This window comes from Ovis aries, chromosome 7 (genome assembly GCF_016772045.2).
Source record: "Ovis aries strain OAR_USU_Benz2616 breed Rambouillet chromosome 7, ARS-UI_Ramb_v3.0, whole genome shotgun sequence".
NCBI lineage: Eukaryota > Metazoa > Chordata > Mammalia > Artiodactyla > Bovidae > Ovis > Ovis aries.
The window spans coordinates 13251417-13274647 of NC_056060.1; the positions used below are offsets into that span (position 1 = coordinate 13251417).

General features: G+C 41.6%; 1 protein-coding gene across 2 annotated transcripts in view; it reads left to right on the forward strand.

Moving 5' to 3' along the window:
- The window catches only part of MAP2K1 (mitogen-activated protein kinase kinase 1), a 73326-nt gene that overhangs the window by 3176 nt on the left and 46919 nt on the right, over positions 1–23231 (forward strand). Inside the window, exon 1 of one of the 2 annotated variants that reach the window (XM_012180802.5) lies at positions 7589–7656. The exons of the other annotated variant lie outside the window; for it this stretch is intronic. Coding sequence (XP_012036192.2) covers positions 7619–7656 — 38 coding nt within the window. The 5' untranslated portion in view covers positions 7589–7618. Of the gene's footprint in view, positions 1–7588; positions 7657–23231 lie in introns of those variants that run through there. 2 annotated transcript variants of the gene reach the window in all.

The window sequence follows — 23231 nt, forward strand, 5'->3', positions numbered from 1 at the left end:
AGACAAGATCATGTCGTTTCCCTGTTTAAAATGTTTTCACTGGGAATTCCCTAGTGGTCCAAGGATTAGGACTTCCTGTTTCCACTCCTGAGGGCCTGGGTTCAATCCCTCGTCAGGGAACTAAGATCCCACAAACTTCACAACTCAGCACTGCCCCTCCCCCACCCCCCAAAAAAGTTTTCATAGTTTCATTGCAGTTAGAATAAAATAAAATCGAAATTCTTTATATTGGGCTGAGACTGCTGTATCCCCCCTTCCCCGCCACTTCTCTGTAACCACATTTCCTGCTGCTCCTTTCTTCCGTTACACTGGCCTTCTTTCACTTCCTCCATGGGATGGTCCGTACTCCCTCCAGGCCCTTGCACATGCTGTTCCATTTGCCTGACATGAGTCCTCCCTTTCTCTTCCCAAGCTGCGAAGGAAGCAGTCTTCACCTCTGAGTAAATGTCATTTCCTCAGAGATGTTCACAGACCACCTAATCTAAACTGGGTCCCTCTTTCTCATGTCACCTGACTTTTGTAATGGCACTCATTCACTGTCCATAATCTTTTACTGGGGTATTTAAGTATTTCTGTCTTCTGTACACCTTATAACCTATAAGATTGGACTGTCCTTTTTTGATTTACTGTTCAATACGTAGTGCCTGGAATAGTACCTGGAAAGTAATAAGTGCACAAATGTTTGTGGAGAAAATTAGTGAAATTACTAATATTTGCACAGTCTGTTTATCAAGTCTTTTAATAGCTTTTCATGTTTTTTGTTATTTCTCCCTATATTTTTATTCCCTCTTCCCCACTTTCTTCTCTCTCCAAGACACCATCTCACCCACTCTAGATATTTAATATATGGTCTTATAATTCTACCTGTTTGTTGGGTATATGTGTGCTTTTGGGTGGGAGATAGTGTTGTTTTGTGTGCTTAGGGTGCTGTATACTATTGTTCTATTATTCAGCCTGGAAAGAAGTGGAAATCCTGCCATTTGCAACACCATGGATGGACCTGGAGGACAGTATGCTAAATGAAATAAGCTAGACACAGAAAGAAAAATACTGCATGGTCTCAGATTTTATGTGGAATCTAAAAAAAAGGGGTACATGAAAGCATAGAGTAGATAGTGGTTACCTGGGGTGGGGAGGCGGGGGAAATGGGAGGATATTTGTCAAAGGATACAAAGTTGTAGTTCACAGAGTGAGTAAGTCTAGAGGTCTAATGCTTAGCGTGATGACTGTAGTTAATAATCCTGTGTTGAATACTGGACATTTGCTGGGAGAGTAGATTTCAGGTGCTCTTGTCACACACACCCCACATGGTAAATGTGTGAGGAGATGTGTGTGTTAATTGACGAGACTGAAATAATCATTTCACTGTGTGTATATAGTGAATCGTCATGTTATGCACTTTAAATATTTTTCATTTTTTATTAAAAATCCTGTTGTGCTGTAAATCTGCATCAGTTGGGATAGACTAGAAAATCTCAGTAGTTTAACATGCTTTCAGGTTAATGGGAGGCTCTTTTGATTGGATTCCAATCAGGGATTCAGGCTGACGGAGGCACCATGTCTGAAATACGCTTAGTGAGAAGGGAATCTTGAGAACCACATGCTGGCTTTTAAAGTTTCTGCCCAGAAGGGTCACTTTTGCTCCCATTTTTGTAAAGCAAATCACATGGCGATGGTGACCTTAAAAGGGGACAGCGGCCTTCTTGGAAGGAAAAGAATCATCAATATTTGAAGGGAAGCAATGACTACCCTTAACTTTTATTTCAGGTTTTTTCTTTTTCAAACAAGTACCGTATTTCTGAGCTCTGTTCATAGTGTTACACGTGTGTCTAGTTGATCATCTCTCTCGGTTGCAGAGCAGTCTACCACATTCTACTTATCATTCCCCTAGAATAAGACAGTTTTGTCGTTTCTAACCCCTTGCTGCTTCAAACAGTGAAGCCATCACTGTCCTTCAATCTGTACCTCCTTTTGGACTCTTATAAGAGTTCCCTGTGGAAAGTACTCAGAAATGGGGTTGGTGAGTTTGAGGGTACTTTGCCTGTCCTTCCATGATAAGGCACTCACTTAATCTTTCTTTGTGCCTTTTTTTTTTTCCCTGTTTCCTTTTTATTTTTGAAATTGTGAAAGTATGAAAACACACAGGAGACTTGGAAAATACAGAACAAATTATTTATAATTCCACTATATATTACAGTTATTTTTTTAAGTAGATAAATTAAGATTTTTAGTTGGAGTTTCAATATCAAACTCTCAACAGTTAATAGAATGAATATACAGAAAAGTAGAAGGATATAGTGGATCTGGAAGGCGCCATGAAGCAATTGAGCATAATTAAAATTCATAAAGTTCACGTATCGGTAGGATACAAAATCTATTCAAGTTCCCATAGACTGTAAACGAGGAGACATTGGAACATCCAGGAACATAAAACAAGGTGCAAAAATTTCATGGTGTAGGGGAATTGAAATCATACAGAGTCTGTTCTTCGTGTTTTAAAGAGCACTTGTAACCCTCCCAAGGAGAAGCTGGAGCCCTGAGCAGAGTTCGAAGTTGCAGTGCAGGGTGCTCCCAAGACCTCACTTTTTCTTTTACCTCAGGCAGGTCTTTTGTACTTTCTGACTTTTCGTTTCCTTATCCGCAGGGTGAGGATGAGAGTGCTTTATAAAATTTTGTCTTAGTGGCCTACAAGGCTCTGCCTGATCAGGTTCTTAGTTTTCCCCATCGTCCCCTTCTCTCTTGGCTCCAGCCATGCTGTTCCCTTCGCTGTTCCACAGTTGATGGGGTGCATTCCAATCTCAGAACTTTTGCTGTTCTTTCTGCCTAGAATTCTCTTCTGCCAAATACCCACATGACTTGCTTCCTCACTTCCTTTGGAACTTTGCTCAAATGTTTCTTCACACAGGCCGTCTTTGATCACTGTAGCACTCCCTATCATGCTTGACTCCCTTATTTGCCCTGTTTTTCTTCGCAGCACTTACCACTAATTACTGTTGCATTGTCTGTAAATACTTATTTCCACCTCCCCTTGCCCTAAAATGTATGCTTCATGAAGGCAGGGGGTTGGTTGGTTCCTTGCTCAGTGAGTAGATCAGTGTCTGGCCCATAGCAGATACTCAGTAGATATCTGTTGACCAAATGATTGAACTGTTCCTACCTTGAAGGAGTATCATGAAGATTAAACAAGATAACACATACGGAAATGCTTTGAAGGCCACAAGGTGCTGAATAAACAAGGTGCATTGCTTGGTGGCATCCACAGCTTTTTGATTTGCATCAGCACTTTCTGCAGGTTTGTGGGAACACACATCTGTTAGTGTGAAGGCCCTTAAGGAAGTGGGTAGAGAGGTTGAAATAGGTTGCTGTGCTTTAGGGGGATCTCTTACGGCCTTAGGCGCTTCCCTGATGGCTCAGTTGGTAAAGAATCCGCCTGCAATGCAGGAAACCCTGGTTGGATTCCTGTGTCAGGAAGATCCCCTGGAGAAGGGATAGGCTACCCACTCCAGTATTCTTGGGCTTCCCTTGTGGCTCAACTGGTAAAGAATCCACCTGCAATTCGGGAGCTCTGGGTTTGATCCCTGCGTTGGGAAGATCCCATGGAGAAGGGAACGGCTACCCACTCCAGTATGGGCTTCCCTTGTGGCTCAGCTGGTAAAGAATCCACCTTCAATGCGGGATACCTGGATTTGACCCGTGGTTGGGAAGATCCCCTGGAGAAGGGAAAGGCTGCCCTCTCCAGTATTCTGGCCTGGAGAATTCCATGGGGTCGCAAAGAGCTGGACACGACTGAGCGTCTTTCACTTACAACCTTACCTGGGATGTGTGTTATGATAACTAGAAGCTTTTGAAGCGGTTTTAACTGACTTTGTAGTCTGAATTTAGGTGCTTCTACTGGTTTGTTCCTGAGATAACTAACACTAGTGCAGTCTTTTGAGAACAGCTTCAGGTAAAAAGTAGGGCCAGCTGAATCTTGTGTCCTTGGGAAGAATGTCTCTGCTGTTGTTGCAGCAGATACAGAAAGAGCAAAAGGTTCATAAAGATGACTTAGCCTGGGGCAAGGAGATGTGTAAGGTACTTGTTTGAACATAAACACGTACAGCATTCTACTTTCACTTATTTATGCATCTTTTGAAAACAGGGAGAGAATACTTCAGTAGAGCTTCCATCTCTAGCTTGATTTTTCTCTGGCTGATCCCTTTATTGTCCTCCCATTGCCCCTGCCTTTTACCTCTGTCTGGTCTTGCTCACATGGTTTCCTTTGTCTGGAATGCCCTCCTCCACTTTCCTGTGTGATTTTATTTTTGTCTTGTATTTGCCACCACACTTTAGGTGAGGGGAGGACCTATAACTATGAGGAAAGGAACCATGACCATCTTGTGTACTGATGTTTCCCCCACATCTACTCCAGGGCCTGGAATGAAAGAATGCTCCCATCTTTCAAGACCTAGAATAGAGTTCATCTCCCATGTAGCCTTTTCTGAGTAACTCCATGCTATTCTAGGACCCGAGTTTGAGACTTAGTTATGCTACTTCTATATTGTTGATCTTTGGCAGGTCATTTATTTATTAAAAAAAAATTTCTTTGTATGTTATTTAACTTCACTGAGTCTTAGTTTCCCTCATTAGTAAAGTAAGGATGATACTATAACAAACCTGTGAGGGAAGGAGGGCAGGTGAGCATCATCCAAAATAAAGTTATAAAAGTACTTTATGATTGCCGGAAGCTGTCTACATGGGAAGTGTAATTAGAGGTGCCGGCTTTGGTTTCTTCCTTCTCAGCTGACTGTTACCTTTTTTTCTTAATACCAAATTGCAAATATTGATAAATCATGTTAATTTATACATTTTATATGCTGCCTGTTCTTCGAAGTCTTACCCGAACCTGCATCTAATCAAGCCTTGAGATCTGACTTCCTGTTTACAGCAAATACGGGGACAGAGAAACAAGTGAAATGACACCAGGAGGAAACAGACAAATTCAGGATGTGGAATATTCTCTAAGACAACCGATCCAGTCCCTTTAAACAGTCAGTGTCATGCAGGAAAAGTAAGGGAGGGTGCTGTTTGAGAACAAGAGACTAAGGAGACATGCCAGTCAAATGTAATGCGTGAGCCTTGGTTGGGCACTGAATCAAAAATAATAGCTGTAACAATGATCTCTTGGAACAACTAGGGAAATTTAAATAGAGAATTATGGTTAATTTTTTAGATGTAATATGGTATGATTATGCAGGAGACTGTTGTTCATAGTTGATGAGTGAAACTTTGAAGTGGTTCAGGAAAAAAAATTACACTCACATAAAGCAAGTGGGGCAAAATTGTTCACAGTTGTTTAGTTGGTTAGTGTATGAGTCTGACTCTTCCCTTCTTTCCATATTTCTTATGTTTGAAAAAATTAATAATAAATTTTTTAAAAGTACCCAGAGATTAAAATTCATCCTAAATCTTACGTCCTTTTTAACATTGACTCACATTTTCTCTTTTTTTTTTCATATTTTATTATTACTTTTTAAATTTTACAATATTGTGTTGGTTTTCACATTTTCTCTCTCCCCCTTTGTACTCTGGCCTGTGTGTTTGTGTGCGTGTTTCGTCACTCAGTCGTGTCCTACTCTTTTAGGCCTCATGGATTGTTTTTTCCAGGCAAGAATAGTGAAGTGGGTTGCTATTTTCTCCTCCAGCGGGGGTCTTTCCTGACCCAGGGATCAAACCGGAGTCTCCTGCATCTACTACATTGCAGATGAATTCTTTACCATTGTACCATCTGGCTTATATTGTATAATAAACATCACATTAAATTCTGTATCATTTTGAAGTCATATGCTTTCTTTTTCACTAAATGTTCCTTGTGTCTTTTTTTTTCCTCCATTAATTTGATTACTTGGGACCATGCCTTTTTGAACCCCTGGGTCCACATCACTCCATTCGCTTAGTATAGTAAATCATTATTGGTAAATTGGACAAAACCAAAATAACGTTTAAACAAGCTAACCAACAACAACAAAAAACTCTTCCTTGCAAGCTTCCATTGGTATGAATTGGTAATTGTTTCTACCACACCCATAGGAAGCACAGGTCAAGCAATGGAGAATCTTTCCAACATATTGAGAAAACCTGGAGAACCCACAGACTGGGAAGAAGACGATGTGAACTTGAGAATAAAGCTTGGAGTCTCAGTTTTGTTTCTCTTAGTCCCTTCTAGAAGCTGCCAGTTTTGAAAAAATCATCCTAGTCTCTTTCTGCCATTTGATTGTGTTTTTACTTTGTGTCCTGTATCCTGTCTCTTTTGTCTGAAAACCCACGAGAGCTGTTTGAAGGCTCACATACCTGTTTGCTAAATTAACACTTTCCAGAATGAATTGCATTTTTGTTTTTAAAAGAGCAGGTGTTCTCTGAATCCTGGTGCAGGGCCTACTGCTAAAAATGCTGATCCTGCCTCTGATTTCTTGGTGAAGCTCCCAGGGGTATCCTGCTTTGATGTCAGCAAAGGAGTCAGATAAGAAGATGTTGCATGGGGGTTGAAGAAAAATCAAATAGAGTGATTTCTTCCCCCCAAAGCCAACTCTTTTGAATATTTGCTTGCTCAAGTACAACTTTAATAGAAAATTGAATATATCAGTACCTTTTTAAGGAAAGAACCTGCAGACATTAAATTTTCCAGTTTAACTTTTGGTTATTCTATTATATACATATATTGATAACTGTACTCAGTTGATGGACTCCCCTCCTACCCCATTTTTACTCACAGACATAATTCTCATGCTTGTCATTTATTTTTGGCTAAAGAGTAGAATTTGGTAGGACCTGGCTTCACAAATGACACTTTGTTGATTATTTAGATGGCTTTGTTGATTATTTAGATTGTATTTAAAATAAAAATTTTATTATTTACTGATACTCTTATGAGTATTTTGAACTAATTTGTGGTGTTCTTTTAGATTAACTCATACACCAAATCAGAGGCAATGAACCATGTTACCCATTTTGTTATGTATTACTGAATATGTTCCATAAAAAGACAGAACCAATTTACAATGTATATTTCAACTAGTTCCTCAAGCTTTAGGAAGTTGGGTTTTTTTTTTCTCTTTTTTTTTTGAAATTTAGTGATTTTTTTTTAAATAGTTTAATAGGGCTCCTTCTCAGTCTGCTTTGCTTTGTTTGCCAGGCTGTATTTTTGAAATGGGATTATTTTCCGTCTAAACTAATATTTAATGAATGCATTTTGAATGTAATTTGCTCTGCTGGATGGTGTAGATAGGTGAGTAAGATTGTTTTTTCCTCCAAGGATCTTAAAATCTCATGTATGGAGAGGTTGCAAGTTCCCGAGGAGGAAACAGATGGGTAGAGTAAGAAAAGTGCCCCAGGAGAAAGAGGTACAAAGAAAGGACTGTCGATGCTCATTGAGAGGAGGAAGAACGCACATCCAGTGGGGAAGATTAGGAGGGCCTTCACAGAGGAGATGACATTTGAGCTGGGTCTTGAAGGATGGCTAGGATTTCCATGGGAATGGGGGGAGGGAGGGGGCCTGGCAGGAAGAGAGCTCAGGATGTGCAGCTTCACATAAGGGGGAAAGCTTGGGATGTGTAGAGGAGCGGCAACTAGTTCAGTGTGCCGGATGCATAGCTGCAGGGCGCCGGAGATGAAGCTGGAGAGGTAGGTGGGAAGGTTTTGTGGTACCAGCCGAACACTTTGAAAAGTTTCATGCAAGCTTTTTTCTTCTCAGACCATTTTTTAATAGATACATCTAAATAGCTTTGATGTGTTAGTTTGTCTCTTTTATTAGCCAGTAGACAATTACTTGTCTTTGGTTTGTTGAAGCAATAAGTCAGTGTGCTTCGTATTTTTTCAATTTTATAAATTATGTGGCTACTACATCAACTCATTGTGATGTTTCCCTTTTATATTATATTACTTAGGAAAAAATATTTTTTATTTTCCAAAGCATGTCTTTTGTATGGTACAAGCTACTTTTCTTTAGTATTCATACATGTTGCATTATTTCATAACTAACAGGAGTATGTGGCTTCATTTTCTTCTAGCCTTTTCTCTCCCTTATATGGTCCCATCTGGAATTAATGTGGGGTAAAGTATGGGTCTATGTTAATTTTTCTACACAATGAGGTCTAATATCTTCATGGAGTTTATTAAATAGGATTTTTATCTCTTGTATTTTCGGGTTTATTTTATGTGGTCTTTATGGTATTTTTAAAATCTATTTCTAAAATTTATTTTTAACTCTTACATACTTTTGAGTCCTTTTTTTTTTTTTTATATTGGGTAGGGTTAAAGAAAACTTTCAAAATTGTCATGATGTATATTTCCATTTATTAATGTCTCCCCCTCTTTTTCTATTATGGTGTTATAGTTTCTTTTGAATAATTCTCTTGTGTCCTGAGTTAATATTTCAAATACCTAACATTTTGATGCTGTTGTGACTGAACATTTTCTAATTTGTGTATTCCATCTTGACTGTGATTTGATTTGTATGAACTGTTATATCCTGAAGCTTTGTTAAATCATTTATTATATCTAGTGACTTCTGATTGAATATCAGTATTTCTAGATTTATTAGTGTCATCTGCAAAACGTAACTCAGTTTTTCCCTCTCAACACCATTTCTATTTTACAGCCATCTCAACTTGCTTTGCCCTCAACAGCAGTTCCTGTGTCCCAGGGGGACATTTGAAACTAATGAGGCTTCCCAGGAACCTTCAGGGCTAGGGGCTTTTCTGCTCTTTCCAAAGAGTTGTGAAAATAGGAAGCAGCTGTCCAGCTTTCTAGAAGCAGCGCTTGTTAGGGCTGGCAGGGTTTTTACAGATCCCCTAGCCCTGTGCCTCCTTTTGCAGTATAAGGAAACCAGACCCGGAGAGGGGAAGGAACTTGCTGGGAGCTCACACAGCTGGAGTTAAAGAAGGTACCTGAAATTTTATCCCAACTCAGACATATTTTAATTTGGTATGCTTACTTGGTCTGAAAAATTTCTACGTTTGCCCCAAACTGAATTTTGGTTATTTATCCAGTCTTCTTAAAACATTTTAATAAACCTCTTTTCAGGTAATAATCTGAAACTCTGGAAAAGGATATCTCTCTATATCACCACTCACCTAAGGTGTTTGAGGAAAAAGGGAATGAGGAAATGGAGGGAGGAAAGGATATTTTATTTTTGTTCAGGATCCTTAGTAGGAGGGCCTATTTTTAAGCTTCATAATGTCAGTTTTTAAAGCAGTGGTTTTCAGAATAACCACAGATAGAAGTCCTGTGAAATGAATGCCTTTCTAGAATTGACCTATTTTGAGTTCAGACTGTTACCCAAGAAAGGTTCAGAATTTCAGATGCTCTTAAGCACATTTACTTTTCAGACAAAGTAGAACAACTGAGTTGAGTGAATGATCTGCATAGGTTCCAGATTCTGGTTAAATCTTGAAATTTGGGGAGTTGTAAGGAGAAGACATGACTAATCGGTCACACTGTTGTACTTACATGTTGACTGGATCCAGGTTCATTATGTTTCTTTATTGAGTTAGAACTTAAATTTCCAGGTTATTATTATTTTTTAATTAGATGAGACCCTCACCACATTTGAGAGTTCCGAGTTGAAATTATTTGCCCTATTTGATTTCATATCTTCCTTCAGTAAATAATCCTTCAAGGATGTCCCTGTTGGGGAGGCCTCAGAAGTTAGCAGGATTTCTAAGCTAACTATAAACCTTTTGTCTAATGGCTTACTCAAATCCAGATTGAAATCCTACTGAAATGCTAGCCTGTATTTCACCTCCTCTGTCTCTCTCCCTCTCTCTCTGAGTCTGTGGAATGCTGGAAAAGCAAGAAGAGGGTAGTTTAACATTCCAGTAATTATTAACAGTAGAAAATACATCCTGCTTATCGTAGGCATCCCTTTGTGTCCACTGATAAAACTTGGACATTGGAGCCACAGAAAAGTTCTATTCACCAAAAGAAGGACCAGTGGAATGTTGGACAAGGCTCATAACACATTATATTAGTTTAGATAGGGAGTGCAACACTTATTTTATTTTACTGGAACACTTCTAAAACATAGTCTTTTTTGCCTTATTTTATTTTGGTTACTAAATTAGGGCAGGGTTAGCCATACATGAAGCTTGTAAAAAGGCAGTCCTGAAGCATTTACAAATAAAAAAGAAGTTATAAAATATTTATTAGGGGAAGTCAAGGGGAGAGTTAGCGAGGAAAGTACCAAAAAACCACCAACAGGTGTTCTGGTTGCACTGAACAAAGTTTCAGCTTGATAGGCAATCAGGGGGAAGGGTTTTGTGAATTCCTGAAATGTGAGGTGGCATGTGAGGTGGAGGGGGACACAGGATAAGCGGAAATCAGCAGTTCCCGAGACACAGAAGACTTGGGTTACTGGAGGCTCACCCCTTGCTGAAGATCTGTAACAATTCATGAGCAAGTGGCTTTCTTGAAAGACAAGAGCTGCATCTGTAGGGCCCAGGTACAGAGCAATCAAGTATGGGTCCTAGATTAGGAAAGGCAAAAGACAGGATAAAGGCAAAAGACATAAAACTTCATCCCTGAAGGACATCATAACTGAAAAAATAACTACCACTGAGTGAGGAACTTCCTGATCTGTTTCATCCATTATCTTAAACTTGCACTAAAATTCTGCAAGAAGGGTCATAATATTCTGTTCTACAGATAAGGAAAATGAAGTTCAGGAATTTGCATGTTTGCCTAACTAGTAAATGGTGGAGCTAAGTTTGGAACCCAGGTCTGTCTTGCTCTAACACTCAAGCTCTTCGCACATAGCCCTCCAAAGATCGCATAAAATACTAGAGGTCATCTTCGAGCTACTCTTGCCAGAACTGTAGCCACTAGCCATATGTAACTATTTAAATGTTAATGAATTAAAGTTAAGAATTGGTTCCTAATTTATACTAGCCACACGGAGGACTCAGTAGCCACATGTGGCTAGTGGTTACTGTACTAGGCAGCACAGATTACATTTTCATCATTGCAGAAAATCTGTTAGTATCTAGCGGTTATCCGATTTAACCCTTATTTATTTTTGCCCCTTTATTTTGCAAAGTAGAAAATGAAGGACAAAGGAACTAATTTGTTCAGTGTCTCCAGGCCTTTGGGCTGGTTGCTTGGTAGCTTTTCCTATGTTCCACCCGCTTCCTTAAAAAAAATTTAGCAGAATAGAGATGTGCAAAAGCAGTGACTCCTACTCTCTCAGCTTTGCCTGGCCTTCAAACTAGATTCTTCCTCCCAAAGTACAGTCCTGAGTTTTCACGAGTTCAAAGAACATTTCGTGGTTAATTTCCCCCAGGGAAATGAAAGATGTTTTTTGGAAAGGAATTCCATGCTAAACGTATGAAATAGCACTTTGATTCCTTCTGGTTCTTTCTCTGCTTTCCTACTAAGCACTTTGTAATTGAACTTGCAGCTGCCAACCATTTGTCTTCCAAATAAGGCCAACTTCAAAACAGTTCAAGTGACAGAGGTATATATACTTTGAATGCCAGCAGCTGCTTGTTATTTGCCGTTTATTCCAATGGCATTTGTGTCAGGGTCAAATAGATTTAGATTATGCGCAGAATTACAACAATAGATTTCTAACTTGTGTGTTTAGAAGATTAAGATGTATTAACATTCATTTAAGTGATACTTAGTACATACCTAATATGTATCAGGTACTGGGCTGAGAGATGGACAAAAAGGTTTGTTGAAAATTGGAAAAGATCAGTGTTGAATATGTTTTAAATTTTATGATTTTTATTGTCAGTATTTGCCATCCACATATATATACCTATTTAGTCCTAAATGCAATAAAAGCTTCAGTTTGGAGCATAGCTTTGAAATAAAGTGAAGAATCACGTGGAAATGTTCTTTTAGTAGATGCTATTAAAGACGTTGAAATTATATACTCCAGTGTTTAAATGACAGTCTAAAATGTATGTGTGTGCTTGGGGGGTGAACCTGTGAGAAAATCCAAGGCATTGTACTGGGGTAGTATTTTTAGGAAGCCTAAATGTGATGTTTGATTTCAGTCTAACAGACTTATAGCTTAGAAAAATTGTCTTTCAGAAACAGAGAAATTAAAGTTTGGGGCTTTTTCCAAAGGAAATGTTAAAAACACATAAATGAGCATGCTCAGAGAGATTAAAAGCAAATTTGAGGCGCTTCTGTGGTGACTCAGTGGTAGAGAATCTGCCGCTAGTGCAGGAGATACCAGTTCGATCCCTGGTCTGGGAAGATCCCCCATGCTGTGGAACGGCTAAGCCTGTGCACGACTGTATTGAGCCTATGCCCCCCGAGCCTGGGAACCATGACGACGGAGCCTTCGTGCCACAACTGCTGAAGCCCGTGCTCCCCAGCAAGAGGACCCACCACAATGAGAAACCCACAAAGGACAGTGAAGAGTGGCCCCTGCTCACCACAGCTAGAGGAAAGCCCGTGCAGCAAAGAAGACCCAGCACAGCCAAAAATAAATAAAAAAACAGCAAAGAGAACAGACTTGGCTGATAGCAAGGTGTCCGGGAGAGTGCCCGTCTTCCCTGAGAGCACAGAGGCGGGGCAGAGAGCACCTGAAAGGCGGTGGAGACAGGAGGCTGGAATCTTGGGAGGCTCTGACATCTGGTCTTTCTGTCTGAGAGCAGAGGATTGGGGGGAGGGGGGGTGATGCAGAGCATCCAGAGGTCTTAACTGTATTTTTGGGGTAGATAAAGAATCTAGGACTAGAAGAAAACCTAAATAGAAGTTGACCTCGTCACACAGCAGGTTCTGCTTTGAATTATGAGTGTGACTTCTGAGTGAACATAGCCTGGAGACAGTGAGGCTCAGGGGAGAGGCCTTGGAACCAGCACACTTGAGTTTGAATCTTGACTCCGCTTCTGTTTTCAGTGATCTTGTGCAAGTTTTTTCATATCCTTGAGTCTGTCTCCACATCTGTAAAATGGGCACAATAATCCCTACCCAGCAGAAAGGAGTCAAAGATACTTGGTGTGTGTAAACTGCTCTTTGATGATTAACTGGACTCATGAGAAGGACCAGGCCTAGATTCCTGTCCCAGGGTGCCTTATTTTCTATCAGGTGAGAAGGAGAGAAAATTCTCACCTCCCAAAGAACTTCCAATGATGAGACTCTTCAGCTGTTCTTTACCACACAGACTTAGAATAGAGACAACACCGGGCATACTTGCAATATCTGGGGATGTGCAGGAAGGAAAAGAATTATTTTCAGTGAAACAGGAGGCTGCAAAAGGTGCCTGGGAAACAACTGCCACAGTCCATCCTAATATAGACTCTTCCCAGCGTCTAGAGGCGGCCATCTGCCTGGCAGGCACCACCCAGGAAGCTCAGCTTTCATCTCCAAGAGTTTAAAGAGGATTTCCTGGGGAGGGTGTGTGTGTATGTGTGCGCATTTATGTAGGAATAGGGAGGGGTAGTCACTGTCATACAGGGAAGGTATGGCTTCCCTTTCCTCCTGTGGCTCAAACCAGATGTTGAGGGTCAGTTCCAGGTAGGTCTTGGGTTCAGCTTCTCCTTCGTGTTTCTTCCAGAGGTCTTCCTCAATGGGCCCTGGCCTCTGCTCATATTATGTCTTCTGTCGGGATTCCCTTCTCCACCTTCAGTACATGTTGAAATCCTAGTGGTCGTTAAGTCGCTCGGTTGTGTCCGACTCTTTGTGAATCCCATGGACTGCAGCATTCCAGGCCACCCTGTCCTTCACCATCTCCCAGAGCCTGCTCAAACTCATGTCCATCAAGTTGGTGATGTCATCCAACCTAGTTATCCTCTGTCGTCCCCTTCTCGTCTTGCCTTCAATCTTTCCCAGCATCAGGGTCTTTTCTAATGAGTTAGCTTTTTGTATCAGGTGACCAAAGGATTGGAGTTTCAGCATCAGTCCTTCCAATGAATATTCTGGACTGATTTCCTTTAGGATTGGCTGGTTTGATCTCCTTGCAGTCCAAGGGACTCTCAAGAGGCCTCTCCAACATCACAGAATGAAAGCATCAATTCTTCGGTACTCAGCTTTCTTTATGGTCCAACTCTCACATCCGTACATGACTATTGGAAAAAAACCATAGCTTTGACTATATGGACCTTTGTTGGCAAAGTAATGTCTCTGCTTTTTAATATGCTGTCTAGGTTTGTCATAGCTTTTCTTCCAAGGAGCAAGCATCTTTTAATTTTGTGGCTGCAGTCACCATCTGCAGTGATTTCAGAGCCCAAGAAAATAAAGTCTGTCACTATTTCCGTTGTTTCCCTATCGGCCATGAAGTGATGGGACCTGATACCATGATCTTAGTTTTTTGAATATTGAGTTTTAAGCTAGCTTTTTGACTCTCCTCTTTCACTTTCATCAAAAGGCTCTTTAGTTCCTCTTTGCTTTCTGCCGTAAGGATGGTGTCATCTGCATATCTGAGGCTATTGATATTTCTCCCAACAATCTTGATTCCAGCTTGTGCTTCATCCAGCCCAGCATTTTGCATGGTGTACTCTGCATATATGTTAAATAAGCAGGGTGACAATATACAGCCTTGACGTACTCCTTTCCAATTTGGAACCAGTCTGTTGTTCCATGTCCAGTTCTAACTATTGCTTCTTGACCTGCATACAGGTTTCTCAGGAGGCAGGTCAGGTAGTCTGGTATTGCCATCTCTTTCAGAATTTTCCACAGTTTGTTGTGATCCACACAGTCAAAGACTTTAGTGTAGTCAGTGAAGCAGAAGTAGGTGTTATTCTGGAATTCTCTTGTTTTCTCTTTGATCTAACGGATATTGGCAGTTTGATCTCTGCTTCCTCTGCCTTTTCTAAATCCATCTTGAACATCTGGCAATTCTCTGTTCACGTACACTTGAAGCCTAGCTTGGAGATTTTGAGCATTACTTTACTAGCGTGTGAGATAAGTGCAATTGTACGGTAGTTTGAACATTCTTTGAAACTGCCTTTCTTTGGGACTGGAATGAAAACTGGCCTTTTCCAGTCCTGTGGTCACTGCTGAGTTTTCCAAACTTGGTGGCATATTGAATGCAGCACTTTCACAGCATCATCTTTCAGGATTTGAAATAGCTCACCTGGAATTCCATCATTTACACTAGCTTTGTTCGTAGTGATGCTTCCTAAGGCCCACTTGACTTTGCACTCCAGGATGTCTGGCTCTAGGTAAGTGATCACACCATCATGGTTATCTGAGTCATGAAGATCTTTTTTGTGTAATTCCTCTGTGTATTCTTGTCACCTCTTCTTAATATCTTCTGCTTCTGTTAGGTCCATACCGTTTCTGTCCTTTATTGAGCCCATCTTTGCATGAAGTGTTCTCTTGGTATCTCCAATTTTCTTGAAGAGATCTCTAGTCTTTCCCATTCTATTGTTTTCCTCTGTTTCTTTACATTGATCACTGAGGAAGGCTTGACATCCTAATCTAGCTCAATTTATAGGTTAGCTCTTCTGTAAATCCATCACAGAGTTGTCTTCCACCCACTCCAGGTAGTGGTCGTTGTCCAGAGCACGCGCTACATATCCCATCACATGTCAGTTGTTTGGGTAACTCTGTCCAGTTGGACTGGACTTGAGGAAGTCTGGAACTGGGTCTTATTCATCATTATTTCCAGTGCACATCCTGTTTCCTAGCATCTGGTTTGGTACAGTTCTGTTGAATGCCTTAAGCCTTGAGATAGCAGAGGGCAGAAGACACTCCTTTCCCAAGGTCGAGACTTGGCTAATCCTTGTGAAGGCTGACTTTGACTCAAATTCGTGATTGGCTGTTTTCAGTTTATAATATCTTGGTGCCAGAGGGTCACAGTGTTGGTGCTAATCATAGCATTTGTTCTGCAAGGCTCTGTGTGCTCCTTATTGTGTTTACATCTGTTTATTTCTTCAGTCAACCACATGAGGCAGGTGCAGTGTGTGTCATCTCTACCAGGTAGATGAGGAAACTGGTCCTGGTTAAGGGCCATTCGTGAGTCTCGCAGGCAGCTAAGTGCCTTTTTAGTCACTACAGAGCCTACTGAAGAAACTGGCAGTGGCATTCTGTGGTGTTCCTGAGTCGCATGCCTGGCACAGAGGAAGGCGCAGGGAGTGTTTGGGGCTGGATAGATTGGCAAGCCTCTTTTGCATGCTGAGCTGAACACTTATCCCCAGCAAATGCTGGGCTCTTTGATGGATATGTGACATTGATGGCACCTGTGGCTTTTCACACTCTCCCCCCACGCCTCTCCAGGGACTGGGCTAGGACAGATGGCCACAGACATAGGATTGTCAGCTTTGCATCCTCTCGGCAGATCGCATTTGGGGAAAAGTTAAGTTTGTGCAGTAATATAATTTCGGTAACATGGATTCATACTGCTGGTAAGTTCTCTAACATTCTGGATAAATCACAGTTCAGCAGAATTCATTTGGGAAAAGGGTTTAATTTCACTGTAGGTGGCTGTGATTCCCACCTACCAGCCCTCCCACCCCCTAATAAATCTAGGCTGATAAGGTGAAGGCAGCACTAAGCCAGGCTATTTCTGGACCCAGGATAGCATCCTGTTATATTAATCATCCTTTTCACCACCAGCACCTCTCATTCCTTCTCCTCCAAGCACAGCCACCTGTCTATCCTTATATATTAGATGTGGAAAAGATTTTGAGAGTTCAGTCTCCTGGATGAATCATGAAGAGACTGAGGTCCAGAGAGGCTAGGAAGCTTACTTGGTGTGGTACAGCTGGTGAAGACCTGAATCGAGATAGAAGGCCTCTGCTCTCTAAAGTGGGGCTGGGTTCCGCCCTGTCCCAATGCCTGCCCTTTGACCTTACAAGTAGGTCAGAGTCTATATGTTCAGTTTAAAGTGAGGGAAAATGACCAGTTGCTCATTGTTAAAGGCCCCCAGCGCAGAGTGAGTTCATTTCCTGTGAACCCTCACAGTCACTCTCCACATTTCTTTGGTAACGGCCATTGAAGTCTTGACAGATTTCTGTAGAGTTGGCTGCAGTCTAAAGGTAACCCTGTGTGGCTTTGACTAATGGGATTCAACTTTCTGGGAAAAAAGAAAAAGAGGGAAGTATATGTGGAGGGAGAGAAAAAACTATTGTTAATTGGGCTCTTTGGCTCTAGAAGTCATCCAGGTTTGATGTTTCAAATATGACAGACAGATACAGAATCCAGGTCAGGTGTTTAGACTGCTGAAGATGAGTGAAGTGTAACAGTAGGTGCAAGTCTGGCATGTGGAAAAAAAAATGCTTTTCATTTGTGGTGGAAGCTTCCATGTTCTACGTTCTCCTGCTAGGGGACTTGAGGGTGCTTGGGAACTCAGCAGTTAGTATGTTGTCAACTGGTCTCGGACCTCCCTCGTTAGGGGTGGTGGGCCTGTTCCTTGTCTGAGTGGGAACTGTTGGGAGGGACACACATGCCTGGCCAGCCGAAGGGGCCCGTCGAGCTGCACTGGGTGATGTATGTAGCAGGAAGTCCCACTGTAACAACAGATGATAGTTCACTGCATAGGTTTCACATGTAGTAGGTGGTCAGTGTTTGTTCGTTTCCTAATTAAAAATATGTCTATTTTTCTGTTCTTTCTTTACTAAGAGGAGCTCAAGTCTCTAATTAAGGGGAAAAAAGGAGCTAATGATGCCCTGCTCCTCTTTCAACACCATGACTAGCTCCCCCCACAGATACAAACTCTGCTCTGACTCCTAGTGGGTGCTCTTGTTTGGTGGTGTCACAGCTGAGTTTGCAGTCCTGGCTCCACTCCTGCACCCCTGTGTCGATTGGGCTCGTCGCTTAACCTCTCTCATCCAACTTTGTTGCCAGTGTTGGGAGTCTACCTCTCCTGGAAGCTTGATGTCAGAAATTATCTTGACCATGAACCTTTGCGTGGTCTTCCTCAGAAAAGCTCCAGTGGAACTGTCCATGAACTACTCAGGAGACAGACCTCTTGGGGCAGGGCAGCGAGGTGTGTGGTGATCTTGTTTCACTGCCTGCCCTGTGAACTTCTGGAGATCAGGACTTCAGTCTTGATGCCCCATCTTTAGCCCAGGCCCGACGTATAGTAGGCAGTCTCTAAACATGAAATGTGGGCATGAATGTCAGTGTTAGCTTACCAAGGCCATGTGGGACAGGAGGTTGGCTCCAGTGGGTTTTCTCTGATATCAAATGCACTGTTATGTGCATTGAGTTTCTTGATATTATGCTTGAATCATTTCTACTCTGTTCTTTTTTTACTGTTAAACAAAGCTGGGCTAGTTGGAACCCCAGATAGGGCCAAGAGATATGGCCCCTGCCTGACTCTGTGGTAGGTAAAGTGCTTAGTCCCAAACCAGTATGAAGAAAAGTTGGGAATATTACTTATCTGATCAAGTAGAGTCTAGTTACTAGACTGGAAATGATAGATAGTGGGCAGGGATGCCATAAATATCTTAGGGCCTGAGGAGTTAAAACTCCTCTCAGAATAGCCCAGGCAGCTCCTAGGAAGTAGCTTCTGAGGCAGGATGTGGCAAACCAGTGAGTAAATGAGAGCCTTTCTCCTTTGGAAGAAAAGGAAGTGGGTGGGGAGAAGTGAAGAGGAAGAGCCTGGTGGACAAATCTTTTATCTGCTGCAGTAAGAGCATGCTTCTCTTTTGAATGCCAGGCAGAAACTGCAGAATTTTAACCCAAAGCGACCAAGGTCCAAAGAATGCTTCATAAGGCTGGTTTTGCTGTCTTGTTTTTCTCTACATCTAATAACTTAAGTTTAATATGCAGTGGAGTACTGTCTTGGTAGATTTTGTTTTGTAATCTTGGTCATTCATTCTCAAAACTCTCCAAGGGAGGCTTCAACAGTACATGAACCATGAACTTCCAGATGTTCAAGCTGGTTTTAGAAAAGGCAGAGGAACCAGAGATCAAATATCTGCTGGATAATCGAAAAAGCAACAGAGTTCCAGAAAAACATCTACTTCTGCTTTATTGACTATGCCAAAGCCTTTGACTGTGTGGATCACGACAAACTGTGGAAAATTCTTAAAGAGATGGGAAAACCAGACCACCTTACCTGCCTCCTGAGAAATCTGTATGCAGGTCAGGAAGCAACAGTTAGAACTGGACATGGAACAACAGACTGGTTCCAAATTGGGAAGGGAGTACATCAAGGTTGTATAATGTCTCCCTGATTATTTAACATATATGCAGAGTACATCATGTGAAATTCCAGGTTGGATGAAGCACAAGCTGGAATCAAGATTGTTGGGAGAAATATCAGTGACCTCAGATATGCAGATGACACCACCCTTATGGCAGAAAGCAAAGAGGAGCTAAAGAGCCTCTTGATGAAAGTGAAAGAGGAGAGTGAAAAAGCTGGCTTAAAGCTTAACAATCAGAAAACGAAGATCATGGTATCAGGTCCCATCACTTCATGGCAAATAGATGGGGAAGCAATGGAAATAGTGACAAAGTTTATTTTCTTGGGCTCTGAAATCACTGCAGATGGTGACTCCAGCCATTAAATTAAAAGATGTTTGCTCCTTGGAAGAAAAGCTATGACAAACCTAGACAGCATATTAAAAAGCAGAGACATTACTTTGCCAACAAAGGTCCATATAGTCAAAGCTATGGTTTTTTCCAATAGTCATGTATGGATGTGAGAGTTGGACCATTAAGAAAGCCGAGTACCGAAGAATTGATGCTTTTGAACTGTGGTGTTGGAGAAGACTGTTGAGAGTCCCTTGGATTGCAAGGAGATCAAACTGGTCAATCCTAAAGGAGATCGGTCCTGAATATTCATTGGAAGGACTGATGCTGAAGCTGAAGCTCCAATATTTTGGCCACTTGATGTGAAGAGCTGACTCATTAGAAAAGACCCTGATGCTGGGAAAGATTGAAGGCAGGAGGAGAAGGGGACGACAGAGGATGAGATGGCTGGATGGCATCACTGTCTTGATGGACATGAGTTTGAGCAGGCTCCGGGAGATGGTGAAGGACAGGGAGGCCTGGCGTGCTGCAGTCCATGGGCTCACAGAGTCGGACACGACAGTGACTGAACTGACTGCGTGTGCTGTGGAGTACTGTCTTAGTAGAGTTCGTTTTCTAATTTTGGTCATTCATGTATTCTTTAATGCTCTTTGAGGATTCACAGTTAATGTGAGGTGTCATCCGCAATCACACTCCTTTTGTAACCAAGAATAAGTTAGAGGAAAGGTATTTTTGTTTATTTCCGAAAAGCATCTCGTTGATGTGGCCAGCTGTTTGTTTCAGAGCACATTCTCACTGTGTTCATAACAGTCTTTTGTAACACAGGACAAGAGTATGTTTCCATTTAATGCATGTGAGAGAGCTTACTCAAGGTTAGATGACCAGTTACCAGCAGAGTTGATGGAGGCTCTAGGCCTCTTGATTTCAAGTTCAGGGTTATTTCCACAATCTTGGTGTCTTTTGTTAAGACTGTGGTTATACGTTGGAGGTAAATTATTGACAGAGGGTGCAATTCTGCAAATAAAAAAGCCCTCAGGGATTCAGTAATGCATATATGAAATGAGATAGCCAAACTGAATTTGGTGAACTTCAAGCATAGCTGGAAAAGCAACTATCATTTATTATTGTATTGCATAGATAGCAATAATATGAATCAGTGTTGGGTTTAGGAATCGGCTGCAAGACTGTGGTTTAACAGGAGAGAAGCGCTTCTGTCCTTAAAATGAGCTGGTATGCAAGATGGACTCAATTTGACTGTACTATCAAAGGCTTCTTTGAGCCAGTCTTTGAAACAGATAACGAGAGTTAATTATCTAAGAGAATTCCCCAGTGGGCTTCCAAGGAGTTGGAAAGTTGAACTCAGTGGTTTTTAGACTTCAGGTTTCTACATCCTCTCAAGGAAACCAGTATCTTCTGAGTTGTGCAGTTCTTGACTCTTTCTGTTATGATTCCAAACTTAAATTTCTTTTAGGTTGATGTATAGTTGACTTACAGTATTGTGTTAGTTTCAAATATACAGTGCGGTGATTTGGTTTTTTGGCAATTATATTCCATTATAAGTTTTTACAAGATATTGGGTATAATTTCCTATGCTGTAGGTAGTAAGTCCTGTTGCTTTTCTATTTTATTTCTGTTCGTCTCTCCTAATTTGTCCCCCTCTCTCTATATCTGTGAATCAATTTCTGTTTTGTATTGGATTCATTTGTATAATTTTTTAGATTCCACATATAAGTGATGTCATATAATATTTGTCTTCCTCTGGTCTGATCTGTTGCGCTAAGCATGATATTCTCTAGGACCATCCGTGTTGCTGCGCATGGCCGCGTTTCATTCTGTTTTATGGCTGAGTAATCTTCCACTGTATACGGGCACCACATGTTCTTAGTTAAGCCAGTTGCCTGTTGATGGGCGCTGGGGTTGCTTCCTTGTCTTGGCTATTACGAATAGTGCTGCTGTGAACATTGACGTGCATGTATCTTTTCACATTAGAGTTTTCTTCTTCCCAGATGTATACCCAGAAGTGGAATTGCTGCATCATAAGGTAGCTTTGTTTGTCTTTAAGGAACCTCCATACTGTTTTCCGTGGTGGCTGCACCGGTTTCTGTTCCCACCAGCGGTGCAGTGGGGTTCCCTTTTCTCCACAGCCTCTCCAGCATTTATTATTTATAGACTTCTGTTCATAGCTACTCTGACCAGTGTGAGGTGATGTCTCATTGTGGTTTTGATCTGCATTTCCGCAACTATTACAATATTGAGCATCTCTTCATGTGCCTTTTAGCTATTTCTGTGTCTTCTTTCAGGACATGTCTGTTTAGGTCTTTTGCCTGTTTTTTGATTGGGTTGTTTTTTTTTTTTTGATGTTGAATCGTATGAGATGTTTGTATATTTTATATATTAACCCCTTGTCAATCGTTTCGTCAAACTAGAATTCTTTACTTCTCTAAATGTCTGCTTTGAATGAGCACATTATTGGTGATTTGACCGCAAAAGTGCATACTTAAATTGCATTCTGGTCAACTTGTGATATCATGAATGTATTTTAAATGTTTAAAAAGTAAAACAAGTATTCTGATGGCAGTTTTAGAAACTAAGATGCTAGGCTGCAGTTGATTGCTAAACCATAAACAACATCCTCAGGCATTTTAGGCTGGTGTGTTAGGGCCACTTGTTAAAATTTTTTTGATTTGAGAGTTTTTATGTTTTATTGAGATATAATTGACCTATGACATTGCATAAGTTTAAGGTATACATTGTACGGATTTGATGCGTTATATATTGCAGCATGATTACCACCATAGCGTTAGTGAGCACCTCTGCCACATCACATAATTATCATTCCTTTTTGTGTACGTGTGGTGAAAACATTTAAGATCTAGTCTCTTAGCAACTTTGAAATATATAATATAGTATTGTTGACTAGAATCTCTGTACTGTGCATTAGATATGCAGAACCTGTCCGTCTTCTAACCGCAAGTCTGCAGCCTTTGGCCGGCATCTCCCCATTTCCTCCCAAACCCAGTCCCTTAGCGTGAAGCGCTGTGTGCCTCTCAGTCTTGCTCCGGCTCAGCCTCCAGCCTCGTCTGGGCTCTCTCCTGGGCGCACCTGCTCTCTGATCACTTGGGACGGCTTGTAACTTTCAGCGCTCTTTTGTTCACTCTGATGCCCTAGCCTGCATGGAGTGCTTTTCCCTCTGCTGCAGAAACTGATATCCTTCAGCTCTGTCTTCAGTGGGCATTACACTTTCTGACTTTTGCTTTCCCTTCCTCATCTTTGATGGAGTTGTCTTTTTTTCTGTTCCCATGCCCTGCTGTGCCCACCTCAGTTTCAGCACTGTGGTCTCCTTTACCCTGCAGTCGTTGCTGTGCTTGTTAGTGAGGCAGGACATTGTCTTCCACACACACACACAGCCTGGTGAGGCAGGACATTGTCTTCCACACACACACAGCCTGGTGAGGCAGGACATTGTCTTCCACACACACACACAGCCTGGTGAGGCAGGACATTGTCTTCCACACACACACAGCCTGGTGAGGCAGGACATTGTCTTCCACACACACACACACAGCCTGGAGAGGCAGGACACTCTTCTGCATCTGTACCTCCCTAACCTCTAGCATAGGTGGCGCCTGGCACACCGTGGATGCTCCATAATGAATCTGTGTTGCATTTTCACGGCTGTTGACAGCACAGCTGTAACCTAGGTATCTGCTCCCATTCCTGACACCCTGCCCTCCTCTAGATTGGGGCAGTCCTGGAGCTTTAGATTCTCGAGGTCACTTCTGTTTCTTTGGGACTCACATTTCCCTTTCTGTGGTTTTTCT